General features: G+C 43.0%; 1 protein-coding gene across 1 annotated transcript in view; it reads right to left on the minus strand.

Moving 5' to 3' along the window:
* Window positions 1-460: 460 nt before the first annotated feature.
* LOC139782500 (probable G-protein coupled receptor Mth-like 1) overlaps window positions 461-20208 on the minus strand; it is a 77935-nt gene continuing 58187 nt past the window's right edge. The window contains exons 3-4 of the mRNA XM_071721530.1: window positions 12185-12323; window positions 461-4536 (exon numbers count right to left, since the gene is read on the minus strand). Coding sequence (XP_071577631.1) covers window positions 4203-4536; window positions 12185-12323 — 473 coding nt within the window. The 3' untranslated portion in view covers window positions 461-4202. The remainder of the gene's footprint in view (window positions 4537-12184; window positions 12324-20208) is intronic.

Raw genomic sequence — 20208 nt, forward strand, 5'->3', positions numbered from 1 at the left:
GGTTCTCTTCCGTGCTATGTTAACGATTTTGTGGTTAAAGAGAGAGGTTAAAACTACACAATTTTTTTACTGGGTCATTTTGACCCAGGTGGTCCTTTAAGGGTTAAGTTTAAAGTTGATAAAATTAACATTATCCCTTATAGAGAATCGACACTTTGCTGTAAATATAAATAAAATATAAATAAACCATTAAGACATTTCTTAAACTTTTTTTATGTGTAAAACATACATTATTGATATTGTATTTTGTTTCAAAATTTTTGCCACAAAAAATTTTTTTTAATTGTTTAAACAATACTAATTATTTAAATAACAAAAAATCATACTCAAACCGTTAACGGTAATCCCTTCTAACATATAAAAAATTTTGAGTTGTTTGACATACATGCAAAGTCTTCAATCAAGAAAACAAAATTATACTATATATAGATATAGGTAAAACATCATTAATAGCAGAACATTTATATGTTAGCAAAGAAATTTATTCAAACAAGAAATTATCAGAATACAAAAATTTCGCAGATTGTGACAATAATATTTATAATATTTATAAGTAATTTTTAATACTGGATAATACAATATATATACAATATAGGAATGGTGTACGATCAGTGACGGCGCACGATCATTTGTATAAATATTTCTTCGCTCGCTATTAATTTCTATATGATTAATGACGTTACGTATTAATACTACTCGTACTGGCAAGCTACGTATACGTGTTGCTGCGTGTCTAAATCTTTACATCAACAATCTACCTCGAATAAGTTACTTTAAGGCTACTTCCTCATCGTCGATTATCATAATATTTCGTATTTATTCTGAGACACTCTGTCGTCATACCTCACGAACGGGTTTATTAATGTACAAGCGTGGGATTCGTCGTGCGGTGAACCGTGGCCGAGAGCAAAAAGCCATTTAAACGAGATAGCGCAGTAATTTTAACGCAAATAATTTTAAAAATCACATATCGTGTGATTGTAACGTCTAAACCTGACACTTGTTGCTTCGTTTTGCGTTTCGCATGTCGAAAGAAAGTTTGCAATTAAGTCTAAACTGATCAATTTTTTTTTCCATTTTCTTGGAAATATGCTAATCAATTAAGGTAAAGGTACCAATCCCCAGACATGTACCTATATCCGGACACCTTTATTATTTATAAGTATAACGCGAATTAAAATCAAAGATAAAAGTATTTTTTCTTGTAGTTTGAAACTTCAGTTATAATATCCAAACGTTTATTTCCATAAATTTATATTTTTTTAAAGGTATCCCGACACAGGTACGTGTCCAGGTATTGGTACATTTCCTACGCTTAAGTGTCCGGGTATTGATACCTTTACCTTAATCATTCTCTCCAATTATCCGGTGCAATCGTTATTCTCTCTCTTATTTTTTTTCTAACGATGTTGCTGCTCGTCGATACGCTAATTACACACACGGATTTCCACACGCACGCATGCACACGCACACACTGTCGCGTAATTAATTAAGCGCGACAAACGTACACACTTACACGCTAACAAAGAGCTAGTAACGTCGCCGGCTCGATTTCTTTTGGCAGATTTTCCCCGACGTGAAATCGCGGAGGATCAATTCCTCGCGAAAAAGGGGAATGGGTGATCAATCAGCCATGTTGGGTTCTTTGATGAAGGCTGCAAAGAAGAGTCGGTCGAGCCGCGACGTTACTTCGCGGTCATATACGCTACAAAAAAAAAAAAGAAGGAACTAATGAGATTTTCCGAGACGACCTGATTCTGTAGCGGGATTCTGTACGACAGTTTCGGTATCGTTGCGCAGATATTATATACGGTAAAAAAGCCGCGCAACGATACCGAAACTGTCGTTAAGGATTTACAGAATCCCGCCTCTGATCGCGAATAACTCGATTGATTTTCAAAAATAGACAAGCGGGTTTTTGCGCTTATCACGGTGCGATTTGCAGCTGTTTTTTAAAAAAACGTACAGCTTCATGTTTCCGCGATGAATAACAGCAAGCACTTTTATTCAGAGATCAGGCAATCCCGGCTGAATCCCGGTGAATAATGGACGCGCGTTTCAGTCTCTTCCTATTAGATACACGTAAAACACAACTGACTTTCCTAATCTCTAATCCTTAATCACTAAATTTCGGCGTCGAACAAACTGAACGCCAATATCGTACGCCAAGGCTCGAAAACTCGGGCGAGGTTTCCGTTTATAAATCCTACATATCCGACATTCCTACATCGCACAACTATATAATCCTACTTATATCGGTTTCTGATCAGCAATCACAATTCCGTGCGATTAAAAAGCGCCGCTGTTCTTCGTTATGCATTATATCGCGAAACGAAACGCTTTGTCCTGATAACGATGTAAAACTACCCCGAGTATACTTTCTCGTGCTGCGGTACGTCTGTCCGGATATATAAAACGAAACGAACGCCGTTGAAAATTCGATTCTTTCTCGATCGTCGTAATAAAATACATCGCATACGCAAACAGCTTGCGTGATCCGTTCACCGCTGTTAAAAATGTAGATGCTGATTTGGAACAAACAATAAATGGAACGGCGAAATCGTGGAGCGTTTTTAATCCCTTCAGTTACGTAAATACCGTGTACGTATCGTATATTTGATTCAAGATTGAGGATTATACAATGAAAAAGCGAATAAAAAAGTTAAGATAAGAAATTAATCAAAGCTGTCCTCTTAATTTGACATTTTTCACGTTTATTAATATGGAAATGATGAATTCGGATCGCATTAAAGAGATATCGTGACATTCTGTCGCGTTTTCGTTTTCCCGTTTCGGAAAAATTTTTTGAAAGAAAGCGATCGCACGCTTTCCGCAGCTAAAGGGTCAAACCGTGATCGAGAGCTTGTCCGGTTCCTCTTTGTATTACACGATTCGGCGTGCCGAACGCCGCGTTTGGAAGGCATTTCAGAAGGCATTGAATTCCTAGTGTGTATTGTCACGAGTTGACATCGATTGCATGCCTTGACCTACCTACACGTGATTCCGTTTACGTGCGCCTCGCGATCGTAAGCCCGGCCTGACGCGAAACCGACGTCCCGTTTCGCCTCAGAGAGCGGCCCGATGTCGAAGCGACCTGAATCCTTTTGAGCGCTCCGGGAAAGCGCGAGTGATCATTGTTCCCGGCGAAGAGAGGACAAATGTCGTCGCGTTAAAATCGCTCGAAAAATCATGGAGCAGGGGTCGACGCTCGGTGATACGCTCCAAAGTGGCAGTTGCGCGGTTAGTATATCCTGATATCCTGATACTTGATATAGTATCTCTGGCAGTAAAATGAGGAATACTTATGACGCAAGACGATATCGAACCGTCTGTGTATATAAAGTGGAAGTAAACTTCTAAAAAGTCTTCCTTAGAGAAAAGAAAATATTTCCACGCTTTGCGCCGAAATGTGTACATCTGGATGATTTCAGAAAAACGACCGAACGGAGAAAAAGGGTGCGTAAAAGGATGATCCACTCTCGAACGGTCGCACAAACGGATTACTGCGCGGAGCAACGCACACACGACGACAAATTGCGTGTACGCGAATTGCGTGCGGACCGTTTTTACGCGCTGCACGCGCAACGCGATGGAGCTCCTTTTTTTTCCTTGCTTCGGTTCGGCACCGAACCGAAACAGGACCGTTCGACTGATCAGTGATAAATTGTGGCTCGGCAGCCACGATGTTGCATGTTTAATGCCCTGCAGCCACAGCCGTCGTGCCCAGACGCGGCTAACGACGCCGATGCAGATTTATGCTAAGGGAAACGAAAAACCGATTGCTCCTAGATTCGATAACATCCGATGAATAATGAAGGAGGAAGGACCTGGGAAGAAAACCCGTGATGAACCCCCGATCGTCCTTTGGTAATACGAGGCGTAAAACGTACCGAAAGTTACGAAGTGAGGCGAGGCCGTTCGCAGTTTCGTCTCGAACTCTCGTATCCCAGATCTCGAGAGAGCACAATGATCATTAGGCTCGAAGAACGTCGAACAATACGCGAATTCGAGAGAGGAAATGTCTCGAGCTGGAGGACACTCGAAGTGTTTAGGACGCCTTCCGAACGTATGTTAGGTATGTTCTGCACCTTCTCGCTGTTTGAGCTCTCGCGATAGCGCAATTTCGTGCAGTAGCACAGAGAAGAAATTATTTACGCGAGACAATTCCGAGTGTCGGAGGATCGACGCGGAGAGCCTCCATTCTAGCAGATAGTCTCCAACGGCGCGGTTTTGGTGCTCGGATTTTGCGTCACGCTGTCGCCCATGCTAGGCATCCCGTGGCTGGTCGTGCTGTGACCGTTACCCTGTCTTCCGGCGTTGGTCTGTGGGTTCCTGCTGAAGAATCTCTTGAGCGCTGCTCGGACCTGCGGCTGGCAGCCTACCGCCGCGAAGATCAGCACTCCCTGGAAGGCGTTTATCAGGTCGGTGAAGTACCAGATGTACTGCGGCCCGCCGACAGCCCACGAGACAACGTCGGCCACCCAGGTGATACCCATCACGATCACCAGCTTCATGCATATGCGGCCCAGCGTCGCCCTGGAAGCAGAAACGAATGGTAAAGCTAAATGCGAGTAATATAACGCGAGATGAGATTTCAAGAAAATCAGGAGGAATGTTTACGCTTGAGGACACGATATTTCGAAATATCGTGTCTTCAAGAATCTCAAAGACAGTACGACGATGATGGAAAGTAAAATAATGACGATGAGATGTCATATCTGTAATTTCAGCCGAGCTATCGATCAGTCCGCACGTGTGAACCCGAGAAGCCGCAGGCTCATGAAAGCTCACGAGTGGAATTGATTGTAATAGCCCGGTTGACATTTCGCTATTGTTTAACGTTACGATCGTTGTGCTAGCGACGCGACGTCGCCGAATGCGATACGAATGCAAGAAATTATTTATCGCGCTACGAGACTCTCTCTCTGACGGTCAACAAAGCAATCGTACGCCTCGCCGAGTGACTGCATATACGTGACATGTATAATGAATGTAAATGGTACACGATTAATTGACATTGTTCGTTGTTCGTTTGATATGCGAGACCGCGCTTCGTCTCGTTATAAATAATAGGCGATCGAATAATAATAGGTGACTATAAATTGGCGCTTTCCTCATTTAATTATCGACTTTTTTCCGTCTCCCGGAATAAAATGTAGCTCGAAACCATTCTGGTGATTTCCGCGTCGAATGTTAGGAGAGCGGAATTCCTCGCGGAATGTCGCGGAACGGGCACACTAGAAAATCCCGTTTAGATCGTCATTATCCGTTATCAAGCGAGTCATGTGAGGTCTCGCGAGCGAGTGCGCACTCGCGCGCGCCGCGCGCCGGCAGCATCGATTCGATGCGCTCTGCATCCCGTATAATATATGCGTCCCATCGCACGGGGCCCCGAAGTCAAAGCGTTATTAATGCGCCCCGTCAGAATATTCGCGGCCCGTAACACATCGTACACCGGACGGTATCCGCAGAATTATGGCATCGTAATGTCGGTCCGCGCGCGAGTCGGCCGGCCGGCGCGACGCGGCGTTATCCTGGCGCGTCACGTCGGTCGCGGCCACCGAGAGTTCTATTTTCGTTGGCGTTGCTAATTATTATGAACGAACCGCGTGTGCAGTCACTCGGCCGTTGCAAGCGCGAAAGCCGCGCGGTGGGGCCCCGGAGGGGAAATGGACGAGCGTCGAAAATAACGTCGAGAGGAAGGGGACGGAAGGGAATGAGACGGGTATGATGTCGAGAATGATTTGGGAATCTCGTCTATCGACAGAGAGATGACCGAAATCTTATTATCCTCGCGAGGACGGTTTGGTAACTCGAGAGTGTCGGCAAACAAGCAGAAATTGAGACGGCCAACAGTAAAGCGTGATATGTCGTTTCAATTACGAGTCTTATCGCTTGTACGGTGTAAGGTGATGATATCATAAATGAGCGCTGAAAAGATTTAATCTTAAGAGGGATCTAAACGTCTCCCTGTCTTTATTGCGCAGATCCTAAGCGTAGACGGAAAAATATGTGGAGTAGCTTAGGTAGTCGCTTTAGAAAACATGTTTTTTCACGTATTTGAATATTATACGCTAGTGTAGCGGATATGGAGTCCTATAGGGACTCTTAGAGATATGAAAAAGAAGGAAGATAAAAATAATTGTTCTCCATTCTGCCTACGTGCTTGTCGCGATATTGTTTTGTACATTTCAACTTTAATTGTGCACAGAGTTAAGTTTTTATTTATCTTTTATGAAAAAAAAAACGTAATTGGTCAAAATTATAAAATAAGTGGCAGGAACCTGCACATCTCCACGGTTGAAGTACAAGTGTAAAATAATTACAACCGCGGGAGTTGTGAAATAAATGCATCTTGTCTCCGCGCGAGGGATCCTGTTTTATAAACGAGGTAATATTACGCTTCCGTCGAAGCTTGCGTTTCGCAGAAGCGCCACGCGATATTACCTTCGCCGGCGGGTCCGCGCGGAAATTTCGTCAGATCGCGAGCGAGCCTGTGAACAAACGAGAGAGGTTTTTCGGGACGTTGGCCCAAATGAATGCGATACGATCGACCATGACAGCTGTCGCGCATCGAACAAAGCGCGCGACCGGAAGTGGGATGTATCGACTGGAGCCGGGAGCGTGTGGATGCGGAAAAGTACGATATAATTTGCACGAGGGTCAATATTACGAGCACATGGCGAACAACAATAACCGGCGAGAGAATTCCTACGGGATGGAGAAGGGGGAGGGGGTGGAGTGTGAGCGAACGAGATGGAATGGTCCTGGAATGGTCCACACATGGAAGCTCCGTAAATATTGAATCCCACTGCCCACCGTTCTGTGTGCGCTACCGGGCCGGTCGGCCCGGGCGTGTAACGAGAGACAATAAGGAGAAAGAACGGGAGAACAAATGAGAGTGCGCGCGGAGAGGAGAAACGCGAGAGTTTCTGGAGGCAACTGCTTTGGTACAAAAGACCCGAAGGAAGATGTCCATTATCGAGGATCGAGATAACGGGAAAGGAAAACGCGCGATTCGAACGACCGTTGTAGCCTCTTCCTTTTTGGCTCTCTTCCGTCGTCGAGCAAACAACCGAAAGAGGTTGTTACAAGACGCATCTGTACATATGTGAGAAAATTCTATTTTCGAAATATATATGTTGCAGAGATGTCGTGTAATTCGTTTCTTTCTTTTTTTTTTGCAAAATCTCTAGAGAATCCTCAAAAAAACCGGGATATCGTGGAATAAATAAAAATTTACATGATTCTACTACTAGGGATTTTGCAAAATCCTAGGTTCAGTGAAATTGTAAGTTGAATTTTTTAATTTTTATTTATAAATATATTATAAAAAATTATATTTATAAATACAAATATAATTATATAAATTTATATATTTATAATTTTTATTCATTCCACAATATCCCGGATTTTTGTGGATTCCCTAGGGATTTTGCAAAAAAATAAATTACACGAAATCCCTGCGACATATAAGGCTTGTTCGTTTTCGCTGCACTTCTGAACTAGTGCAATAAGTTAGAATGAAACAAATGTATTTTCTTTCATTCTAACTTACTGCACTAGTTTAGAAGTGCAGCGAAAACGAACAGGCCTACAGATAGAATCATATTCTTTATATTACGCATGATAAAACCGATCGCTCGAGCATCTTTGCACATCAGTCCTGCGTAACTAATGCGGTTTTCATAACTATATAAGGTAAGATGTGATAAACCGTTGAGGAAGAATAATCGACGTCGAGTTCCGCGCTAAGATAAACTACGATGAGTTGTAATTCCGCCGAGATTTCGCGTCCCCCCCCCCCCTCCGCGCATTTATGACGTGACCTCGGATCCGCAATGAAGAGGAGAGTCGCGAAGTTATTATCTCGTTTAATCGACGGAGCGAAAACGATGGATATTGGACGAGTCGCGCGAAGGGACGAGCTAAACTCGGAAGATGAAAGCCGACGACGTTGAGAAGCGGCGCGGGGAATCGCAGACGAAAAACGATCTGAAATAGACAGCCGCGGGGAGCCGGGGAGCGTTTGTGCGCGCTTATTCGTGGTTGCAAATAAATGTCAATCTTCGCGGACGGCAAGAATGGCGGAAGGTCCGCGAACTCGACGACGGAGTTAATTGACACGAGTAGAGACGGCCGGGAGAAATTTGCGCGACGATGACTTGGGGAAATATCAAATACGGCTTGATGCGGCTAGGAAGGGTCGACGACTTCGAATAAAATTTCAACCACCGCCGCCACCGCGTGTTTACTCGTCGTCAGCCGGCTTTCGAAGTTTCTTGACGTTCGCGCAGTTAATCATTCATAAGTCATGCGGCATACGCTATTTTTAGCCACGACGCGGGCCGCCTGGTCTTTGCAATCAACGTATATAATTCGCTACGGTACTGTTAGAATGCAATCATCGCGGTGCCCACTACAAAGGGTCGCGGAAATATCTTTTCCTCCTAGAACCGCAGGTTGCTGGCGATCAGAAACATACGGGAATATATATACTAAAAGGAAAAAGAGGGGTAGAAACATGGGGCAGATAAATATGAACAAGTTACAAAGGAAAGTATACCAGCTGCAATTGCGATATAAAAAGTGTGCGTGTAATAAAACTTCTTGTCAAGTAGACGCGTCCGCACTTGTAGATCCCACTCGCGAGATTCTCGGGTACTTTCTACCAAGAAATCCACATCACGGGGAAACGTGAAGGTACGATATAACGTGAGAAAATCCTTTCCGCGATTTAAGCGCGAAGCCACGAAGTGGCGGCTTACGGGCGACAGACGCGAAGGCAGGTGTCGTAGAGATATACTGTCTATATAAGTATATTTATACGATTCTCCCCTTTCTCTCTCTCTCTCTCTCTCTCTCTCTCTCTCTCTCTCTCTCTCTCTCGTTCTCCACGCGGAGACTATTCTCTGTGCGGTCGCGAGTACAGAAATACTGTCGTTCTCGGACGTGCGCGGAGAGGGTGCCGGTATAAAATATTTTTTGCCCGTGAAAATCCGCTATCTCGGCTGCGAGGCGAGGAACCGAGGGAACACAGATCTCCACTTTGCGCGACCGCGAGAGGGAAAAGGGTAGCGGCGGTGACGGCGGAGACGCGCGAGAGTGCATCAGGCTTGGCGAACTGGATCCGCACGTCGCGTCGCGGCGAACGGGCACTCGCCCTCCCGACAGTTATTGCGAGTGTTTCATACCGCGTTTATGCCCCCCGCGGCCATCGCTGTGTCGCCTTTTGTCAGAGGATAATTCGAGCTCGGCTCCTCTTTCCTCCGGCAAACGTCAAATCGGACGTGACGTCCGTACGTTATTTGGCGCCACACCGAAACTATCCGGCCGGTCGCGTGGGCAGACGTGAAACGTTTTAAAATGTCAGAGCGTCTCTTTCGCGACAATTTTTCTCACGGATGTATATTACGCTGAAGTTGCGCCCGCGATGCGTGTGGCAACGACATATGTATTTCCGTTTCAAAGAGGGTTGTTGCTGCGATATTCGTTAATCGCTCACTTTCAATGCGTTTGTTATAAATTATCAAGTTCAGTTTATTCGTTGCGTCCAGTAAACGTAGGAGAATCTTTAAAAATCACTGACATTTAGCTCGATGTTTATGAGCATATTTAGTTTATTCTAATTTTGACATGTGTATTCGTTGAACGATAATCACAGCTTCACTGAACAGTTTTCAAGCTTGAATAACTGAACTATAACGTAAAATTACAAAAATAAATATCTCCGCATATTTCCGTGAAGGGATATCCGAGGTATCGGTTACATTTATTTTATTCTTTTCCGATGACAAGAAGATCGATGCAAAAGCCACTGTGAACTCGGCGTTGAATAAAAAATAATATTATTATTCTCATCGACGGCGACGTATGACGTTCGCAGATTTTCGCAGGGCGAAACTATCTATCCACGTCGGGATGTCCCAGAAACTATGCAAACGTACGTGATGAACGAAATCCGTTCTTGTCGAAGGTATGGTGCAAACTCGGGATGAGGCAAAATCTGCATACTGCTATTACGTTTCCTTTGCCAACAATGGCCGTATTGTGTTCGCGCACGTACATCACGACGGGCAAATAGCGTCGTCGAAATCGCGAATTGGGATCGTCAATATCAATCCCGAAGAGAGCGAGAGGATATAAGCGGATCGAAGGGACGTCGAGCGAATTGAAAATAACGATTGCCTGATATCGGCTGGAAGATAATAAAATAAACCTCCCTGCGCGCGAAGTCTGCGCTTTATAAAAAAGAATCCGTCCGCCTCGCGCCTGTGCAAATCGGAAAGTACGAGGTGTCAAATACCTCGTCGAAAAAAAAAATCTCGAGAAATATTTTGACATACCAACGTCGAAGTTTTTACGCGCGAAGCATTTCTGCATACATCTCGGCGTTTCACGTATCAAGTTAAATTACATTGGTAAATATAAACTTGGAATTAAAAATCTATTAAAACTTATTTGCAATGCAAAAATGCTCGCGAAAAACCGGAGACCGAGCGATTTCGCTTGGGCCAATAAAACATGGTCGTTTTCGAGGCGAGAATGTCGTTTCGCAGCCGCCGAAACGATCGGGCGTTCCTGCTTCTCGGCGGCCGTGCGCAACGTCGCCGTTTATTATCGTTGCATCGAAGCGCGTCGGGAACGGGCCCGTAAACGCGGCTGTGTTGGCACAATTCCGGGATATTCCTAGAGATATTGCGAGGGCATCGATATTCCCGCGTGTGCGCGTTATCGATACGTTCCGTCGTCTTTTCAGGGAAGGACAAATCGGAGCAATGCACTTCGTCTTTCTACGGAATGGTTCGCTCGGAATAACTCGTTGTAACGAGCAATGTTGAACGTTTCCGATATAACGAGCTTATGATGTGTTCCGACTCAACGCTCTTCGGTTTCTTGCCGCTTCGTACGCACGCTTTCGCTTATTTAAGCTTGAATTATACGGGAGGTTTTCGTACGTCGTGTGCAAGACGTTATATAGGTAAAGTTTTCGAGTTCTAAACTGAATTCTCGGCCATCCACTTTTACATGACAAAACGTTGCCTCACGCATACGTCCAAGTATCGTTTCACTTCGATCTTTAAATAGATCGCACAAATTGACCGTTCAATTGAATCGATTAACCAGACTCCGCGGCGCGAACAAATCAGTCCGGATACGATAAGCAGATCCTCTAGTTCGCGCGAACGAGTTTATCTTGTCTTGCGCATCGACAAGGCCAAGAGTCTTTTAACTCTCATTATTAACAGCCGTTCCCCGAAAACTGCAGAAAAACGCGTGGAGAATATTCGTCAAGTTTCACGGTCGGGCGTAAGGTAAACGTTTGCGCGAGACAAAGGAGAACTGGTTAGCCGGCCGAAGTTCCGGCGCGTGACGAGCGTGCGACATGTGTTTACGAATCTCTCTCGATCTCGAGAGGATGCTGCGCCGGGGGAAAACATTATTATTTTTCACCGTGGAATGCCGACGAAAAGTCATATCCGTCGGCCGCAAGGTTGGCGAACGCCTCGAGAACTGGCAACGCTATTCTGCTGAATTTAGGAGGACCATCAGCTGGCCGATCTCCAACGACATCGTCTCGGTTAATCCGACCAAATTGCGGGACGATCCTTCGTTAATCCATCAATAAATCGGCTAGTTCCGAATACTCGTACATGGATACTCGGAGATACAGTGCTCGTAGAACATAATTAAATTACGTCTCCCCTCTGATCCCGACATCTCCCGTCTTTCGCTCGATTTTCTTCGATTAATATCATATCTTCTTCCTTAATTAATTTTGCTCAACCGATATCGTTATGGAATAAAATGTATTTGTTACTTCGTTGATAAGAGGAAAAAAAAAACGTAAATACGATATGCCGCGAGCAATGTTATTGCCGTATTACAAGGGAAGATCGAATTTTGCACTGCAGAAAAATTTATTTATTGACAATAGCCTTTTGTGGCGCGAAGAATAGATCGATATCCGTGCAAAAAAAGAAAAAAACATTGTTATTTTATACCATTTCTCTGGTAAAGTTTGTTATTTATGAATAGAACACGCAAATGAGTATTATGTTCGTTTAAAATAGTTGAAACATTATAAATTATTGCCACGGAATAATAATGAAAAATGAACAAGCAAGATATATTATTCGGTTCCGTTTTTTTTTAAACCGAAACGAGGAAAATGTTTACTTACCTCTCAGTGGTGCTTTTCACGAATTCGCCTTTCCAGAGACCGCACGTCAATTCGCGAGCAGTTACGGCGAAAAACATAAGATTTATAGCCAGCAGCACTCCGATCGGTCCAAAGAAGTATGCCAGTATTTCCATGTCCCCTGCAAGGCAAACAGGATTTAAAATTCTGTAGAAGATAAAAAACCGCGGTCTACTACGATTGTACAAGTGCAGTATGATGAATAATCTTTTCAATTGTTTATTTACCCAAGTGGTAATTTTTTATTTGACGATATATTCCTGACATTTTGTTCGTGAGAATAATACGTATTATTTTTTATCGTATTAGTCTAATTTCACGCGCTAATTTCACGTGAACGGAGCCTACAATTCCTGTAAGTAAGTAATAATAACGCTGACGACGTTTACGCGATTAAAACGGTAGTAACGGGTTCCCTAGAATCCACGTGTTCCACGAGGAATGAGCGCCGATTTCTATTTTGGCTTCGCTAACGATTTGCCAACACGAAACGATTCTTGCACCTGGATTAATCATATGGCGGATCTCGCCCGCCTCAGGGACGACCTCAGAGTCAGGTCGATATTCCAGATTTTGAGCGGCGCAAATGCTCGGACGGCGGTGGAGCTGCTTCGGATTGCAAACGGATTCAATAATAAACCGCGCGATCGACTGAATGGACAGCGGGTTTATCCCCGCGGCGCTTAATGCGGCGTCGCATCTCCGCGATTCGTGGCATCTGTTCGAAACGACGAGCCGTTTGCACCAGAAAACGCAGCGCAATGCTCGCGATCCTTGCGTACCGGAAGTAAAAGAATCCTCAATATTTCGACTCGTTGCTAATCACTCCGCTTGCGCTTATTAATTAAAACTCGCGTAATTCTCGTGTTCTATGAAAATACGAAATTCTAATCTATTAATATCAAGTGAAAAAGGACCGTCATGTTACATACAATCAATATAGAAGAAACTGCCATTTACGGTCCGAGCTGGATCTTGGTAGCCTACCAATATTTTCTGTGTGTATTTATATATTTCCAACTTAATAAAACTGCTAATCTATCAATTCTCAATCTATCGACAAATCCATTTAGAGACGCGAAGGGAAAGGCGCGGTCTCGGAATGCGGAAGGCAGGCTTTCGTAATGCACGCGGGCGGAAATAGACGGAGGGATTTATGACAAACAAATAAATCGTACGGTGTCGACCTGCCGACGCGACGGACGCGCGGGCGCGGTTTATTTTCTTGCACGTATCGACGGATGGGGTGGCGGCGCACGTTACGGCGGAAAGAAAATAGGGGCGTCCGCGTCCGTCGCGCCGGCCGGAAATCGGCCTTCGAACAACCGTCCGAATGTGCGACGCGTCGCTCTCATTTATTCTTAATTATTTATGACGCCGCGCGGAGTGAGCGCGGTAGTTCGGCGATCGCGTGCGATAATAATCAATGGGGCGAGACGCACTTTGTTTCCGTTATCCAATAATGTTCGATAGCCGATAACTTCGCTGCAGCGTCACTGCACATTTGTCTCTCCCTCGCGCGGATAGCGTTGTTTACGCACCCACCCGGCCGCACATATCTCAAGCGATTAAATTTTTCGCTCTCCTCGTGGTGTGCGTGCGCCATTTCCAAAAAGGACGTAATTATTCCTCGCTCCACAAACGGCCGCGGGATTAACCCATCGTCCGATTTTTAATTAAAAACTACTGCGGAATAAATATGAAAAAATGGTAATGCTTTGTTTTTACGATTTTATGAATTAGATAAAATCGGACTAAATAACAAAAATACGACAAAAACGTTCAGTTTAATATCGTTTAAAAGACTGTGTTTTTTTGCGGTATACCTATTAGAAATTATATTTCTCTTGTTGTACCAGGATAGTTTTCAGAATTGTTCACATTCTCATAAACTCTTGTTGCTTAAAAGTATGCCAAGAATATATAACTCGCAGTCCTTTGAAATGCTTTTCGGGAGTGTGGTAACTGGTAACAATGCTATATAACGACCGTCGCTTTTGTCTCTTATTGTCGCTTACGTTATAACTCTCTCCCTCGTTTACCCGCAAATCCTCCCTCTATTTTTTTTTAGAGAAAATGCTTTTCGCAAAATTATTAAGGCTCCATCGGAACATTGTATTGTATTTCACACGATAAGCCGAAGCACGGTAATCGAAGGGCAAAAATAAAAGTGGAAAATCCAGCCGATTCAGAGGGAGGTGGGCGAGGGCGTGCGAACGCGCGATTGAGCGTGGTGAATTTTGCACGAGGTTACAACAACGAGGGTATTCCGTGGCGATCACGCGACCGCTGCTCGGTGATCCCGCCGAAATTGTATCCGCGCGCGGGAAAGGGCGATATGTGTTTAGCAGAAATCATGGTAAATCACGCGGAGCGTGCACTTACCCAATCGCGGGTCGGATCGGATCGGTTTCCCGCTTTCCGCGCGCCCGGTGCAAGGCTGCCGCGATTCCTCGAATTCCCGGGATGTGCACGCGCTGGTACGCGCGCACGCTCGGATTTCAAGTTCAAGACAGACATCCCCCCCGTATCCCATATCCGTTCGTTAAATCCGCGCGTATCGCAGATATTTGCGATATGCGCGAATTCATATTGCTCTACGTACGATACCGTTTGCCATCGCGCGGATACGCCAAGTTCCAGCTTATGATATATAATGCGAGAACAAAATACGCCGATATTAAAGCGAGATTAGTTCCATCTGCGAAAAAAGATATTTGAATTCTGAAAGTTCTGATTTCACGTGGAACATATAGCATAAAAATATGTAATATCTATTTCATTTCCATACACATGTAATATCGGAGAAATAAGATATTCCTAAAATTTAGCAATTTGATTATATTATTTGAATTTATGTTATATTATTTGATATATTATTCTGTGACAAAATGTATAAATAATGCATGGAAAACATGTATGTAATCGCATATCCTTATAAATGAGTTTCTGTAGTTGCGTTATACAAAATAAGATTAATTTACATTTTATTATTGTGTTTCTCCAGTTTATATATGAAATAATACATATAGTGTCCACATCTCTCTCTCTCTCTCTCTCTCTCTCTCTCTCTCTCTCTTTCTCTCTTATTACTTTCACTCTCTACTCCATATAATGCAAATTATTAAAACAAATTGATTATGATTCATTAAACCAATATTATGTACAGTCAAAATGTAAAATAGTTATTACACAACCTCGAACACCGGAGTTACAAGAATTTAAAGCGACAGTAAAAACAGGAATCACGCGCGAAGCCCGCTGTTTCGATCTTCACGGTAATTTGGCGATAGAAACCCCGGCCGACTCTCCACGGTCGAGTCACTTTTATCGGGGTGATTCGCCCCCTCACAGCCAACCGGTTTCAACGACTCTTCCAACCCCATAACTACGGATGCAATCTGCCAGAAACAGGCTTCCACGAGGACTCCTCCCGTAGCCACTTATCGGCTGCGTACCCGTGCGTCCGCAAACAAATCCATAAATAAAATCCTTAACGGAGAAGCTTCAAGTGGCAACGCATCGCACACCCTTCGCGCAGCGATATTAAGTTGCGACTGACCCAGTCGAGAGTTTTCTCGAGAACTTGCTCAAGGGAAGTTGCAACGAAAATTTAAAGCGAGCCCACCACGCATCGAATTGATCGGTCACGGGCATCGAGAGACTCGATTTTTTTTCGAGGCGGATCTTCGCCCGATAGATTCGCGACAGAAATACAGTGTCGGAGCAACGACCCGAGAAATTCCTATCGCAAAAGCTGTACGTACGGTATATAAAGACCACACGGGGTCATCAATATCATCGTAATATCGTACATTTTTCAGGCGATCCGCTAAAAAATTCAAGCGCGAGTATTTGTCACGGAGCTTGGCACGCTCGCGAGATTAAATATAATGTGATTTAAGGTAATGTGATTTAGGCGGCGCGCATAAGCTTTTGGGTATTTTGCGCTTGATATTTAAGAGAATGCTTTAAAATTATGTGGCGATGTTGGCTTTATAAAAATAAGCTCTGGCCAGTCTCCACGTGCATCGTACACAAGTTCATTCTTCTTCCTTTTAGCTCATCCATTATTAGGAATTGCTCGGATCAATCTATGGTAATCAAACGAATAGTGATGCTGACATTAATTATTTTTACCAAATTAAATTAAATTAATTAAATTCTTGATTTTTATTTTGGCAGAAAATGTAGTTTCACTAACAACTTTTGATTGATTTCAGTTCGATTACACAAGAAAAACATAACAATCTATCTAAAAACTTACAACATAAATAATATCTAATACTTATCTGTAACAAAAAATTTATAAATTTCTAATAATCTGTCTAAAAACAATAATCGTAACGATTTATTTTTTATACCTACAAGTAACAGTCAAATCATCGTACACGTCGAAAAAATTGTTCTATCGCAAATTCGTGTTCGAAAACCGTGTCATACGATACGTGGTAATGAATATATGGTACACATAAAACAATATAACGTGTATTTTTTTAAATGCGTGCGAACGTATCCGATCAACGAACCTTAAACGCTTAACTATCCAATAAAATGACAATATAGACATACATATAGCCCCAATGTTTTCCTTACTGTATTTGTTAAAGCATTTTTAGACGAGGCAAATACAAAAAAAAAACACGAGCAGTGCAGTGTCGTGTGACTCCAATAAATACAAACAATGGCCGTTTAAACACGGTGCATGGCTTATATCGGATGTAGCGAAATAAAACAAACGCGAAAATTACAGACAGACAGCGAATTGCGGCGAAACCGAACGATTGAGTACAGATTTGCGTTGTTCAGAATAACCATTACTCAACCCAAGCTCCGTAACTTTTTATCAACGATCACTAGTCGTTCTGCAAGCCAACACCCGTAGAGCTAGAATGTATTCATCGTAAAACTCTGAAATATCCTGACATTCCATTGATGTTTGCAATGTACACTTTGCTCTCTATTCAACTACTGCTTTATTTTATTACGGGATCAAAAAAATTTATTTGACTTGTTATTATTAACTTGTCAGAAGCGCTCCGCAAATCCCGATCAAATGTAGAATTTAAATCTACTCTCTAAATCTGAATCAGTGAATAGTCACTGATTCACAGTACTATTCACTGATTCAGATTTAGAGAGTAATAAAATTAATAGTAATAAAATAATAACTTTATTAAAGTGAAAATAATAAGAGTTATTATAATCAAGAATAGAAGTGTCATAGAGAGGAGCATCTCAAAAGATGAGGCATCAATAATAATATTGTTTTTAAACTTAAACTTAAAATAATAATAATAATAATTTATTTGTGCGAACATATTTATTTTTGGTTCAAGATATCGGCTATTAAGCTTCGCGTCCTTTAAATTAGATTTAAATCTCTCTAATCGCCAAGATCTGATTCCGTTGTTGCGGATAACCCTTCGCTAATTGTTACGCAATTCTCGGAGCCTCCGCCGTCAGCTGGAATAATCGCAGTTTTTACCTCCCGGTGGTCGGAGAACTGGCGCTTTCCGCGAGAGCTCAACGTCAAACTTTGGCGGCTCGTCACGAAACTTTCGGAACCTCGTGTAGCGGGTCCTGTTCGGATAACCGAGCTAACTTGCATCCCGATGTCCGCCGGGAAGGCGCGGAATATTAAACGAGTGCAGAGAAGCGAACTTGTATTCCGCGCCCTTCTTCCCGGCCTCTTTCTCATCCGGCTGCTCATCAAGGCGTCGTCTCAAAATGCAACGTACGTATAGCCGCGCGACGCCACGCCGAAATTCCCGAACTTTGTCGAAACCGGTCCCGCAACGGGATCGGAGGGACGTCTTGCTACGCGCTGTCTGACACCGACAAAGTTTTTCCATCAGACATGCCGGACCTCGCGCGAACTACGATGAATACTGAGAAAGAATTATATCGAAATGGAGAATGCAGAAGTTGGAGCCTCTGCACAAGGTCTGTTCAAAAAGTTTCCGAACCTTGTCTTTATAATTTTTGCGGGTTTATAACTTACAACTTATATTCAGTCTTGTCTCCTTCGAAGTATTTTCCTTCTTGGTTAATATGCACCACTTCCAGGGCCTTTCTATAGTTCTATAGGCCTTTTCTCCTAATCTCCTCGACTTGGCTTTCGCAAATTTTTTCTTTTTTCAAAACAAAATCCACATTAAAAGACCAAAGGATTCGACATTTGAAGACGTCAAGGATAATACGCAGACGGACTTACATACAATCGTGAAAAACGCATACCAGGACTGCTTCCAGAAGTAGAAAGTTGAGAGTGGTGTATAACCGAGAAGGAACATACCTATTTCGAAAGAAACAAGGCTGAATAAAGTCAACCAAAGTAAACCAAAAATTATAAAGCAAAGTCCGGGAACTTTTTGAACAAAACCTCATGTAAGAAAAACACAACATGTGCGTGGTATATTCACGGTACATTAGCATATTAATGCAGCAAAAATGTTAAACTCACGAGATTCTGGAAAGGAAATGTACACTCTGAAAAAGAAGTATTACTTATAATAATTATGTCGAAACTCTCTCAGGCTATATGGCGGCAAGATTGTTTCAAATGATAATGCGTATGGAAAAAATCGAGTTTCTTTTTCTCGAAGCCTTAACAGCCAATAAAAGATTTATTCCAATGTCGGACTACATTCGCTCGACCGGGCGATTGACGCGTAAAAATCAACCCAAGATGTAGCTTCAGCTTGCGCATCTCGTTCAAGACTGCCGGGCGGAATAAGAATACGCGAGGATGCACCATAAAAGAGGAGATAAAGGCGTTACAAGCAAAAAAGGGGATAAACCGCGGCGGGGGACCCAGCTTTCGAATCTTGCGGTCCCAAGAGATCGCCGTCTATATTTGCTGGGTCTGGCAGGTCGCCAACAATAGCTGTTTCGCACGAGTTATATCTCACTCCCATGGCAACCCGTAACAAACATAAATGAATTATGTCCACGCGTGCCGTTCGATACTTTACGAGAGGCACCTCCGCGTCCTCCGCCACGGTCAAATCCGATTAGCTCGTCGCCGAAAGTGTTGGCGCTAAATCAATCGCGAGAAACGGCGCCGGCGCCTCGCAACTTTTCACGCGCATATTTTTCTTCTCATCTGGTGTTTTTTCATCCCGGCGTTTTCCGTTTTTGTGTTCGTAGCTCCGATTTATGCACGACGCGCTATTAATCACGGCTAGTTTCTCGAATCGGAATCCAGTTCGACTGCTTTTATTTAGTTCGCGAAGGAAAGACGCGACATATCGGCGATGTAGAACATTTTCCTTGGGGAGCGTGTAACATGCAATAACTTGCAGTAAAAATGCCGTTAACTTTATTACAATAAAATATATCCCGTATATCTGAATTTCCAATTCGTTTCCGCTTGAGCCGAGTAATAAACGAAATGGTGTGATAAATAAAGAAGGATTTAGGGATGGGGTTTGTACGGGGTGCTTTCGCGGCTCTTTAGCATCCGATAATTCCCTCTGCATTTCATTACCATTCCGATTATTCTAATCGCCACTATGTACGATCGTCCCTCTCCCGTATTCTCGTCCCTCTCTCGATTTCCATTCGATAATCGCGTTAAGAAGCATAACAAAATGTTCGTTTGATAGATCTTATGAATACAAACCTGATGATGATGTGATCCGTATAAAATACAGTATTCTGAATAATTTTTAAATTTTTGATTTCTTGACTATAATTTATATTTTTTTATAAATAACAATGATTATACATATATTTTATAATTAACTATAACTATAGATTTTTTAATAAATATATTATAGCTTTTATATATAAAGCTATAAAATATTTATAAAAAATAAAATTTATTGCATTATTATCATTCTAAAAGCACTGTAAGCACTATTAAATTTTTTTTATAGGAACGCTTTTAGAGTCGTCGATACGTACTTTCTCATATATATTCATGCATGTGTGTAGGAAAAGCGAGGAGAGTTCCATGAATTTCACATGGTAATTTTGCTTTGGCTGCAACCGGGTTATCG

The sequence above is a fragment of the Temnothorax nylanderi genome, unplaced genomic scaffold (assembly GCF_030848795.1).
Source record: "Temnothorax nylanderi isolate EJ_2023f unplaced genomic scaffold, tnyl_v1.0 TNYL_tig0418_pilon, whole genome shotgun sequence".
Taxonomy (NCBI): Eukaryota; Metazoa; Arthropoda; class Insecta; order Hymenoptera; family Formicidae; genus Temnothorax; species Temnothorax nylanderi.